Below are 12,185 nucleotides of genomic sequence, written 5' to 3' on the forward strand. Positions count from 1 at the left end.
CTAACAGGGGTACTGCTCAGCGCTTTACGACCTCATCCGACGGACGAATCAGCATCTACAGAGTCATATGCCCTCACCCCATAAATTAAGAGCACTGCGAAGAGGTTTTGAATTTAATCCAGGCTTTTAGCACGCAGTCTAGTGATTAGATATTATATACCATCACCTCTCCTTCCCTGCCGGCCAACATTCTGGTGGTGACCATTTTTTTCTACCAACGGGATTCGAACCGGTATTAGATTATATAACCGTAAACATTGTTGAAGAAATAATGAGTTAATCGTGTCTTGATGCCATAGGATCTGCTGGTATGGTTTTGATTAGAGTGTACGTTATATTTTCTTTCTTATGGGGACACATCTAGTGGAGATAGTGGAGATATCATGTAAGTTTTGATACATGAATTTTGAGAGAATGAGTCACTGCATTAAAGAATTAACATTATAAATAATAATAATAATAATAATAATAATAATAATAATAATAATAATAATAATAATAATAATAATAATAATAATAATAATAATAATAATAATAATAATAATAATAATAATAATAATAATAATCATCGTATGGTCTCAGCTACCGTATGCAGACATTTCACTTTGACGCCATCTGGCTGTCTGATCGTCAATTTCGACGTTTCGTTTTACTCTAGGCCCACTAGATGACAGACCGAGTAAACCGAAACTCTCTTGGGGGTCTATGGCTGAGATTTAATGTCACCAGAGACCTTTTACATGCCGACATCGTACGACATGGAGTGTCGAATGGATTTTTTTTCCGCCCTTCAAAAATCTGCCGGGTTTGAACCCGCTATCTTGGGATCCACAGAGGCAGCAAATATTATAAATGGCAGAAATGTTTTGGGGTACTCATCACTGAATGTGGGAAATTGTGTATCAAGCGGTGAATGTTGACAAGATGGTTTTCAAGTTCTTACTCTTCTTTATCCGTTGAGGGTCGGTTTTTTCCTCGGACTCAGCTAGAGATCCCACCTCTACAGCCTCAAGGGCAGTGTTCTGGAGCTTCAGACTCGGGGTCGGGGATACAACTGGGCGGCCTCACCTGCTATGCTGAACAGGGGCCTTGCGGGCGGATGGGAAGATTGGAATGGATAGACAAGGAAGCGGCCGTGGCCTTAAGTTAGGTACCATCCCGGCATTTGCCTGGAGGAGAAGTGGGAAACCATGGAAAACCACTTCCAGGATGGCTGAGGTGGGAATCGAACCCACCTCTACTCAGTTGACATCCCGATGCTGAGTGGATCCCGTTCCATCCCTCGTACTACTTTTCAAATTTTGTGGGAGAGCCGGGAATCGAACCCGGGCCTCGAACCACTACACCACAGAGGCGGACACTCAAAAGTATTAGAACCGATAAATAACAATATTTCTTCAAATATTTCTTTCATACGTGCAGCATGTTTTCCATATCTTTGGGTCGGGTAGCCTACTTTGTACTTTGTTGGATACAATGGAAGAAAGAATTTCAGCATTTTAAAATGCTATTGTAGATTTGTAACATTCTGTCATTTTTATCATCCTGGTGTGGTTTCCTTTGAATTTTACCTATTTGTTTTCACTTCTTGTTGTTTTTACAATTTATTTGTACGTAAACATTGTCTAGTGTCCAAGGCTAGTCGTAAATTATTTGAATTTAAGCGGGGTTACATTTAGTACAGTGTACTGTCGGTAGGAGCGCTGTACTTCCGCACGTCGATCTTCAGCTTGGAGAATGCTTTGCTGGGAAGGAAACGTTCAGTCGAGGAGTGGAGGTGGTTGCGTGTGGATGTTTGAAGTGGCATAGTGGCATATTTGTGTTTTTGTATTCCTCTTCTTCCCCTATCTCTTTGGATTATTTGTAACGCTTAAGATTCTCTAATTTTGTGAGTGTGGTGGTGTTTTTTTAAGCCATCACCATGGATAGTGGCGGTGGAAACGCTGGATCTTCCGATTCTGCCAAACCAATTCCAGCGGAGACTGCGACAAATTCTCTCCCGGGGTGTGGCTGTGCCTCGGCAAGTAACATAACTGTTCGCGTCACTCCAACTACTGGGGGCCAGTTTGATCTTCAAGTAGCAAAAACAGAAAGTGTAGAAAACTTGAAAAAAATTATATCGAAGAAACTGAAAGTGCCAAAAGAGAGGATATGTTTATTACACAGGGACAGGTGAGTGTGCTGTTTTATGTAATAGCGTGCTGGTGGACGAGGCAGATTTTATTTTGGGGAAGTGTGGCAACGCTGGGTATATCAGCTGTGATGACGTAGAGGCCGTAAAATGGCCGAAAAATACTATTACTTGCAGTTATGATTCTCTTCAAAAAATATTCTTCGTAGACAGTTAGTTGATAATTACATTTTCGTAGCATTCGTATTTTAGGATTTTCTTGCTTAATAATTAGGTATGGATTTTTGCCTGACCTGCATTTCATTTTTGCAGGCAACTACGGGATGGGACATTACAAGAAAATCAACTTATGGATGGCAGCAGGTTAACGCTGTTACCTAGCGTTGAGACGGGTTTATTGGTGAGTAACTTAATTATTTGTTTCAATTATATGTACTATAATTAGCGATAAGCTGAGGTTATACCCCCACCCCCTTTCTCCTTGTCGGTTGCGGACCTAACGGTTTATGTAGATGTAGCCTAGCTTTCTTGAGGTCACATGCTCATGATCATGGATGTTTCAACGTGGATAAACGCGCCGCTAGGATCGGCCCCTCTGATAGAGGTTCCGCATGAACCAGTTGTTTGTGGGTCATGAGTTCTATTTTGTTAGTTCTACAGGCGGAGTAATTTTATTCTGTATATTGTTGCGATGTTGTAGTTTTGTTTAGATATTGACTTACTTACCTTTCCTAAGAAGTGTAAATCTAATTTCTTTCATTCTTATCTTAGCAAGTAGTGACCATTGGCATTGGTTTTGCTGTGGAGAATTATTAGCGATATATTTTTATACTTTACTGGCACTAAAATTGTTGGATTATGAAGTTCCGGAGTTCAAAGAACGTACTGCTAGAATTAAATATTGACTGTTGTATAGCGTTTGAAGTAAACCTACAAGTATCTGGGTTTATACTGTGTGGTATGCTTAGTGTTGTTTTTATTGTTACCTTTTTTAAAATACGAAAGCCGTGTTGCCACATATTGTATGATGCTATGCGCTTTGTTGCTAAGCTGTGGGCTTTGGGAGAGCTTGCACGCCGCCTAGCCATGGACCTCCCCTCCTCCCCTTCTCTCTTACGTGTGTGTAGACACGAGTTTACATTTGGGATTCTTAGCCTGGGACGTAGCGTCGTCTGGGGTCTGACTGGACGGCGCACGAGGACCTCCCTGTTACGCTTTATTTAAAGGCTTGGCGATTCTTAAGCGACTACCTCATGGCCGTAACGAATTGCCATCTCCCATTGTTTGACTGGAGTTTCATATTTACTGGGAATTTTAAGGTTTTTGTTTTGCAGCATATGCAATGGGAGGTATAACTAGGCAGATATCCATATACTTGTTTATAAAGAGCCTTGTTACCATAGTTGGGACTTAATTTTTGCACACCGCCTATCGCCTTTTAAGTGTATCGTTGGTCACTACTTGCTAAGCCAATCTATTCTGCTTTAAAATCACTCGATCCCTAATGTTTGCGTTTAAGTATACTGACATTTCGTCCATAGGGCATTCTAACGAGATTGAATTAAGACGTGACATTCCACAGGGACTGTTTTTGAGCGAATGGAGGAAGACTCGGAAGTATCACCGATGGAATTGTCTCCTTTTACGGCACATAGATAGATAGATGAATGTCTTTATTGGCGTAGTTAAGGCCATTAGGCCTTCTCTTACACTAAACATGGCATGATGGTTTTTGCACCCGAATATGTGTAAGATAAATAGTTTCTTATGCTATCCTATCGATTCACTCCATATGCCTCTCTGCCGCATATTTTAAATTATTTTCCTCAATCGTTGTTTGTAGATTTCCTATTGCTACTAGGCCGAGGCTGAATTTGTTGGGTTACGTTTCTCTTTATAGTTGGAAATCAATAACAAAGCACTATGGCCATTCTATAGTTAAAAATTAAAAAAAAAAACCTATTAAAGCGTGTACATGAGTCTTCTGGCATTACAGCACTTTTGCCAGAAGCTTTCAGACATTCCATGTATACTGCTGGTAGCGACGTGGTTGCCGGACGCCAGTAATAGTGTTGATGACCCTGAGGTGACGCAAGTCGAACCTCGCGTGCTGACGCGGTGCTACGGGTTGGTTAGCTTGGCGTCATCCTTGTTTTGTCTTCACTTCAATTTATTATTTGAAAAGACTTTCTAGCTCGTTGCCAATCGAGTACCGCCGACAGTCTATCTTATGAAAACCTGGCTTGTGTGGTAGCTTTGTAATAGTGTACTGATGGGGTGAATAATATTGACCGTGCCGAAATTCGTATTTATTCCCAGAATATTAGTCATTTCATTTGGATTGATAATGCTGGTAGAAAGCCCAGAATTTCATACACTTATTTCCCTACCAGTTTATCATTTTGATTCAAATCTTATTGCAAGAATACACTGAAATAACGAAAATTGTTGAATTAAGTCTTGTGCCCACACACCGACACGTGTCGTGTTATGTTCTTTAGTGCATCGTCGAAATTTTTGTTCTGAATAGTGCTGATTTAAAGTATTTAGGTTGTGTGTTTTCCCAGGATGGTAATATAGTGAGATTGAATCAAGGTGTAGTAACGCTAATGCAGTGAGCTCGCAGTTGCGATCAACAGTATCCTGTAAGAAAGTCAGCTCCCAGACGAAACTATCTTTACATCGGTCTGTTTTCAGACCAACTTTGCTTTACGGGAGCTAAAGTTGGGTGGACTCAGGATATCTTATTCATAAGTTAGAAGTAATAGACATGAAAGTAGCAAGAATGATTGCTGGTACAAACAGGTGGGAACAGTGGCAGGAGGGTTCTCGGAATGAGGGGAGAAAGGCTAATTTAGGAATGAACTCGATGGATGAAGCTGTACGCATAAACCGGCTTCGGTGGTGGGGTCATGTGAGGCGAATGGAGGAGGATAGGTTACCTAGGAGAATAATGGATTCTGCTATGGAGGGTAAGAGTAGAGGGAGACCAAGACGACGATGGTTAGACTCGGTTTCTAACGACTTAAAGATAATAGGTATAGAACTAATGAGGCCACATCACTAGTTGCAAATCGAGGATTGTGGCGACGTTTAGTAAATTCTCAGAGGCTTGCAGACTGAACGCTGAAAGGCAAAACAGTCTATAATGATAATGTAGTGCTATTACGTGTTTGTTGCAGGTTACTACTTATTTATTGGTTTTAGTTTTTTTTACCATTCAGATTTCTTCCGTGCTTGAAATATATCCTTCGTCCTGACTCGTATCACTCTCTACGGTAGAGTGACGTCATTTGGTTAGCGTCCATGTACTTTCAATGACTCATTTTTCCTCCTACGAAAAGTGGCCTAGGCCTTTCTCGATAGCTGTGCATGATAGAGCACGTGCAATAGGATGATAATAATAATGTTATTTGCTTTACGTTCCGTTAACTACTTTTTTTACGGTTTTCGGAGACGCGTGCAATAGGCCTACTGACGTATGTTAGCTGGTAAATAATGGTAACTACCGGGCGAGTTGGCCGTGCGGTTAGGCGCACGCGGTTGTGATCTTGCATCCGGGAAATCGTGGGTTCGAATCCCACTGTCGGCAGCCCTGAAGATGGTTTTCGATGGTTTCCCATTTTCACACCAGGCAAATGCTGGGGCTGTATCTTAAGGCCACGGTTGCTTCCTTCCAAAATCCTAGCTTTTCCTATCCCATCGTCGCTATAAGACCTATCTGTGTCCGTGCGGCGTAAAAACACTAGCAAAAAAAAAAAAGTAATGGTAACTCAGAAGGTTGTGCTGCTTCACGTATTAGTCGACTTGTCTCAGCACGATTTGATCTGCTCTTCCTTTGAGATCCTCTTTTTCTCTCTCTCTCTCTCTCTCTCTCGCTCGCTTCCTCATCGTGGTTATACACCAGGTAGACATATAGATTCAACTTCATTGTATGTTTCGTAAACTACTGTATAGCAGGCCCTACGTATGCACTGTTCGCCAGTCTGTTTCAAGAAAGGACACATTAATTATTATAACATTAACAAAAGCAGCATTGTTGGTTTTACGACTCACTAACTACCGGGCGGGCGAAAAGTCCTTTTCATTATCGATGTTCTTGTGTCGAGAGCGGATTTCATTGTTCATTATTTCCTCTGGTTTAGTCGTGAGATTAATACCATGGCGGGCACAAGTGAATTCATTGCTGAGGGTTTAGTGGCTTTTGTGCGCGTTCACGAACGTCCAACGACACATAAGACAATGGGAAACATGGGGCTTTGCTGTGCGTTTCGGGAAGCATTCACCGTCGCGGCATAGGTGCGTCCAGTATCCAGTACTCGGGAGAGTTTGTGCGAACCCCATTGTCGGCAGCCCTGAAGATGGTTTTCCGTGGTTTCCCATTTTCACACCAGGCAGATGCTGGGGATGTATTTTAATTAAGGCAACGGCCTCTTCCTTCCCACTCTTAGCCCTTTCCAGTCCCATCGTCGCCATAAAACTTATCTGTCGGTGCGACGTAAAGCAACTCCCTACAAACAAAATCGTGACACAATTTTGGTATGGGCACAACTCAATCCACACCTTTTACGAAGAAATCTGACAGTTGACCATCTGCTTTGTCCGATTATTTTGCCGTGTCAGTCAGCACACTTGCCTACAAATGAGTGGACGAGTGGTTGCTTCCGTAATTAACGGCCAGATGAATAGCTGACTTCGTTACATTTAACGGGATGGTGCTCCGCTACATTTTATTCTGAATATCTTCAGTTTCCGAACCGCGTGAACGGACGTGGATCAGAAGACTTTCCTGCCGCATAGCCATGGCCCCCAACGAAGCCCGGACCTCACCACGCCGATCAATGCGCTGTGGTTTTGTTGAAGAAGAGGTGTGTAAACGGCGATACGTAAATAACAAACGCGATATAGCCTATAACTTCTGGATTTCGCTGTATTATGTCAATTATTACGGGCCGGGCCGTGAAAGGGGACAGTTCTTAAGTTTTTGGTCGAGCGTTGCAGCAAATCATGACAGAAATCGGTATCCTCAGTCGGGATCAAGGACCTCGTGAAATTTGTTAGGTATAGTCGCGAAAAAGAAAAATGAGCGCGTGGTATTGTATGTTCCTTGCATGTAATATTTTATCATGCTTAATTTTAATTATCAAAATGTGATTCGCCTGCCAGGTAGGTACAAAGCCTGTAAATACCCACAACAAACATATCTATAGGTTCAGTTGTTTCTGAGAAAAGTGTAACTAGAATAGAATATATTTATCATCTACAGAGTAGGCTCTAAACCAATTACAGACGAGGAACTTCCACAGTACCATGCACTCTTGTTGTTGTTTTTTTCCCTGAGCTACCGTACGCTTGAACACGTACATTGTTCGTAATGCCTGACGTAAGAAAAATACAGTTGACGCAGGTACTGTTCCAACAGTACCAGAAGAGAACAGACCCTTATATATATTATGAATATAACATCACACATTCCGAATAATCTTGGATTTAGGGGACCACCCAGTTTTGATACCGTTCCCCCAACCTTCGTTCAGTTTTGATCGATGCCCTGGTTTTTCCCTCTACCATCAAATTATTCAATATTTATCATCTTAATATATTTTGATTCCTGGCAATCGGTACATGGGATCACTATGTTGCAGAAGCTACTTGTGATTTTCACTGGTTAACTCTTGTAAAGGAGCCATCCTGGCAAGCATTGGAAAGAAGTGTGGTTTTTTTAAAGGGTGTTAACATTATTATTCATGAGGCTGTACTTTTGATGAAATGAGTGCTTTCAGAATTTACTACAAGATGAACTATAGGACTTTAATAAGGAAAAGGGTTGCACAGAAATGGCACCAATACTTGTTCAGAAATGTTGGAACGTTGAGTGATACAGTATTATTTTGCCATATCTATATGTAATGCAGCTGTAGAGAGAATATTCTTTTTTCTAAATTTTCAGTGGATTGACAAGTGAAATAGGCCCTATGTTGAAAATGTAAAGTTGCTAAATGTTGATTGTAAGCTTGCTGTACAACAAGAAAAATGTAACATGTGTACAGTACTGTGACAGCATTATCTCTAAAATGGATTTTCTCTAAAAAGTCTAAGCCAGTGAAAAATACATAAAATAAACCACTGCATATGAATTCCCCCAATCTTTAAACTTTACAGTATGGTAAAACCCCATTATTTTTCATTCTGAAATATGGTAACCCTACTATGAACATACACCTTATGGTAGATTCTTAATGAGCTATGCCTTGTCTATTTATTAGCTGGAATGGGGAGATAGTTTGTATTTAGAATTAAGTTCAGAGTTGGGCAGTGCCTGGAGTGTACAAACGTGTCCAACAATTGAGTAATAATAATGTTATTGGTTTTCATATCTCACTATCTACTTTTGTAGTTTTTGGAGATGCCAACAATCGAGTTAGTGTGTTCAAGCTTTCATTGAGGTGCACAATTGACATTTTGAGGACTTTTATATATACAATGCACTATGCCTGCTGGTACCCCAACATGGAGGCGTCTACTCATCTGCACGATATGTCTATTATCAATTCTGCCCGTACATAGTTGAAGAGTGTAATTTGTAAACGACAGCCATATAGACGTCTCCATGTATTAACACCGTAAGTCCAAGAATAGCAAAAGTGATTTACGATTATCACCAAAGCCATTGCTTCAGTATTTTTCTCCTGTATAAAAATCTAATCTCTTGCGCCCCAAACTTAACAGCAATAATAGATCTTAATGTCTTCTAGAAGAATGATAGCATAAATAAAATTATAACTGTAGTTACGATATTAATACTTGGAGCCGTCAATGTTCGTTGGGACTTTGTGTCGTTTTGGGGTGTACTGTCCATCCCCTGATTGTTTCCCACTTGTTTTGAGATCACCTTTTGTGTATGTGTTTTTTTATTTTTTAAATTTTGTAGCAGGGTGATCCTTGATTATGTTTATTGGACTTTTTAAACAAATGCTCTTTCCTTTTGTGTCTGCCTTACAAGATTCAAGTGTTGTAGATTTCCCGCATATCCCTTGGAAATTGCAGGGCCTTTTACTATTAACAAAAAAAAACATACTACTCTTGCTATGTTCTGTTCTCTCCAGGATCAAACTTAAAGCTCAAGAATGCTATTGTATATATGTATGTTCAACCCTGAGCTCTGATAGAACAGGCAGCTTTGGAGAGACATGTTAGAGAAATAAAAAGTGAGGTAGTTCCCTGTTTTTTTCTCAAAGCCTGAAGGTGGTCTTTCATAGGCCTATCCCTTTCCTAAATTCACTGAAATCTTTACATCAACAAACACTTTCACGTTCATTGCAGGGACAGGATACAAAAGCGATGATGTTAACTAGCATTGCTCATACCTCTTATCTTAATTGTCAGAGCAAAGGACAAGACTGAAACCATTAGACATAGATGAAAGTACCATTGGCTGTAGTGCACACTGATCACTGTATCCCACCAGAGGTGGTCCTTATCGAGCATTATTGACCTCCCTTTGTCCATTTGCACATTCTGTATTTCATATAGGCCTACAGTATTATTTCTTGTACTTTCTCATTGATAGTAACATTTATCCAGTCATAATACCAATACAAATGGTCCGTTATTGGACATTATAAATTTTCCAGCTAACTCATTCCTGGTTGCCAGCGTTTTGCCCCCGTGTTTTAGGTTGGGCTCATCAGTTGGTACCTAGCACACCTACCACGACGCTGCCTAGTGTATACCGTGGAGGCCACCGGCAGTGCCAATGCACTATGAGAGACTGTCTCATTACCAAAAATTGATGCCTGCTTGGCCATCAGATGATATGGATGTTGATTCCCATAGGAAATCCTTTCTGTTAAGTTAGTGGGTATTAAACAAAAGTCACTGTATTGGCATGAGCAGTCACTTTAGAATATCATGTGTTTATGTCCATTTTATTTCTGATATGATAGAGAGAATGCCATGTCGCTGCGAAGAATGTATGGCCGTTAGGGGTAACCATACATAGCATATTTTGTTGTGGAAGACGTTGCCAAGTTTTGTTAGCTGTTGTCAAAGTTGTACCTTCGCTATCAGAACCTTTCTACACTTTTTTTTTGACAAGTTGTGTGACATGGTGTGTGATTCAACTTCCGCTTGTTCAGCAATCCGTCTGACATTCCTATCAGGTGGTATGGCCTAGTTTCGTGATTATGCTTAACTTTTGGACACTAGTGTATTAAGTCTCTTACCGTTGTTGAGTTTTGTTTGGCACACTTACTCGTAGGCTATTTATACACAACCTGCAGCCTAGTATAATATAGATTGATGCTTTCACGGCCCGTAATCCAGACGAGATTTTCTGTCACATCAAAAGCCTAAAGGCATATTATCATGTCTAGTATAATATTGTTAGCTTTTGCTATTAACAGCTCATGACAGCCTTTGGAGTGGCTTCCCATGAAAAGCAATTTTTTCCAGCTTTCTCTCTCTGCTGGTGAGATCACGTCTTTAGGTTATCACACCTCCATGTGGCTTCTACTGAAAATGAAAGGTTCGTTTTTGGGCATGGATGTGTTTACACATTATTATTTAATCTCCAAAGTGTTGTAATCCCTATTTTACCATAAGGTATGTTTGGGTTGTAGTTTATATAAAATATACAATTTCTCTGATAAAATTCAAAATACATAAACAGCAAAATAGACATGAACAGGAATGGAAAAATAACAATTTTTTTTTAGCTGTTTGGCTCTGACATGCACTGTCTCAAGGATGTACCGCAAAAGACAGTTTGTTCCATGGAAGGCTTTCAAAATTTTCAGTGATTCTGTATGGACTTACGTTTTTTGTTTTTGTTTTTCCCTTCTACCTGCACCTGGTTCATGTTGCCAGGTGGGAGCCTTTCATCTGTTCAAGGACGGTTTTCCGTTCTTCTAAGCTACGACATGTGTATGGTGGGTACAATGCTTGTCGACAGTTCCAGGAGAGTCACGCTTGCCTCGCTACCAGTCATTTTAGGCTGGGACTAATAATTGGGGAAGGTGGCTAGCCGTCCTCCCTCTTGTAAAATAGTGGAGTGACTTCCTAAGTATGGACCTTTTTCTACTATCCAAATGGTACAACGCAAGTTTGCAACTTTACATTATAATTTAGTCGTCACAAATCCCCCGTTTCACGTAGTAGTGTATTTAATTTTAATATACCACATGCTTTGGACGGGTTTCGATGTGAAGATAATTACATCCGCGAGCTCGCTTCTTTCTTACACATTACCGCTGATCACTGCTGCGAGCTCACCGCATTAGCTTTGCTGCATCTTGATTACATTTTACTTACTATACTACTATCCTTGGAGAATACACGCCCTTTGTACTCTCCACAGTCATGATATTCAGACCTCTTCTGTTTCGTCTCAATTGATATCTCGTTTAACTTCGAAACTCTGATTTTCGTGTCATTCTCTGTGTATCTCTTTTAAGCTCCGAGATGTTAGTTTGCATGCTTTCAACATAGTCTGCCATTAGGCAAAATGCTTACTACATTTTATTTCCACCCATTTGGATCGCTCCCTGCTATTTTATACCTTTCAGTAAATGATCCATCCATGCTATGGACAATACGGTCTAGAATAATTTCGGGCAGGGGGTGTCGCTTCAGCAGCTGATATTCCGAAGTTGGTAGACCGAAACTATGGAAAAGTTCGACACAATTTTCCTTTGCAGTCTACCCCTTCCTTTATACCCAGCTCCTTGGAGAACTTTGCAGCAGTTTATTTCTTCCGGTCACTGTTGTTGGTCATATTTGTATAAATAAGTGTAGTTCCTTCCCTTATTGCCGTGGACATTACTTTACGATCTTGTTTCTGTTCTAAATATGACGTTCAATTACGTTTACACTTGTTTTGGATTCAAAGTTTCCAGTGATGGCCGGCGTGAGCACGTGTGCCAGCGGGTGAAAGCAGAACCGGGCAATGCATGTGACACACCCATAGGCCTAAGTTAAAAATAAAAGCGCGTCGATGATGTTTGCCAGTGCCAACTAACAAGTACGGACGCAGTGAGCGGACCAGCACCGAAGT

General features: G+C 40.7%; 1 protein-coding gene across 2 annotated transcripts in view; it reads left to right on the forward strand.

Moving 5' to 3' along the window:
- Positions 1-1,779: 1,779 nt before the first annotated feature.
- Positions 1,780-12,185, forward strand: part of LOC136880707 (midnolin-A) — a 235,636-nt gene continuing 225,230 nt past the window's right edge. The window contains exons 1-2 of one of the 2 annotated variants that reach the window (XM_067153319.2): positions 1,780-2,172; positions 2,444-2,531. In XM_067153319.2, the coding sequence (XP_067009420.2) occupies positions 1,922-2,172; positions 2,444-2,531 (339 nt within the window). In that variant the 5' untranslated portion in view covers positions 1,780-1,921. Of the gene's footprint in view, positions 2,173-2,270; positions 2,344-2,443; positions 2,532-12,185 lie in introns of those variants that run through there. The other variant, XM_067153320.2, reaches the window with a different exon arrangement.

This window comes from Anabrus simplex, chromosome 1 (genome assembly GCF_040414725.1).
Source record: "Anabrus simplex isolate iqAnaSimp1 chromosome 1, ASM4041472v1, whole genome shotgun sequence".
Lineage (NCBI taxonomy): Eukaryota > Metazoa > Arthropoda > Insecta > Orthoptera > Tettigoniidae > Anabrus > Anabrus simplex.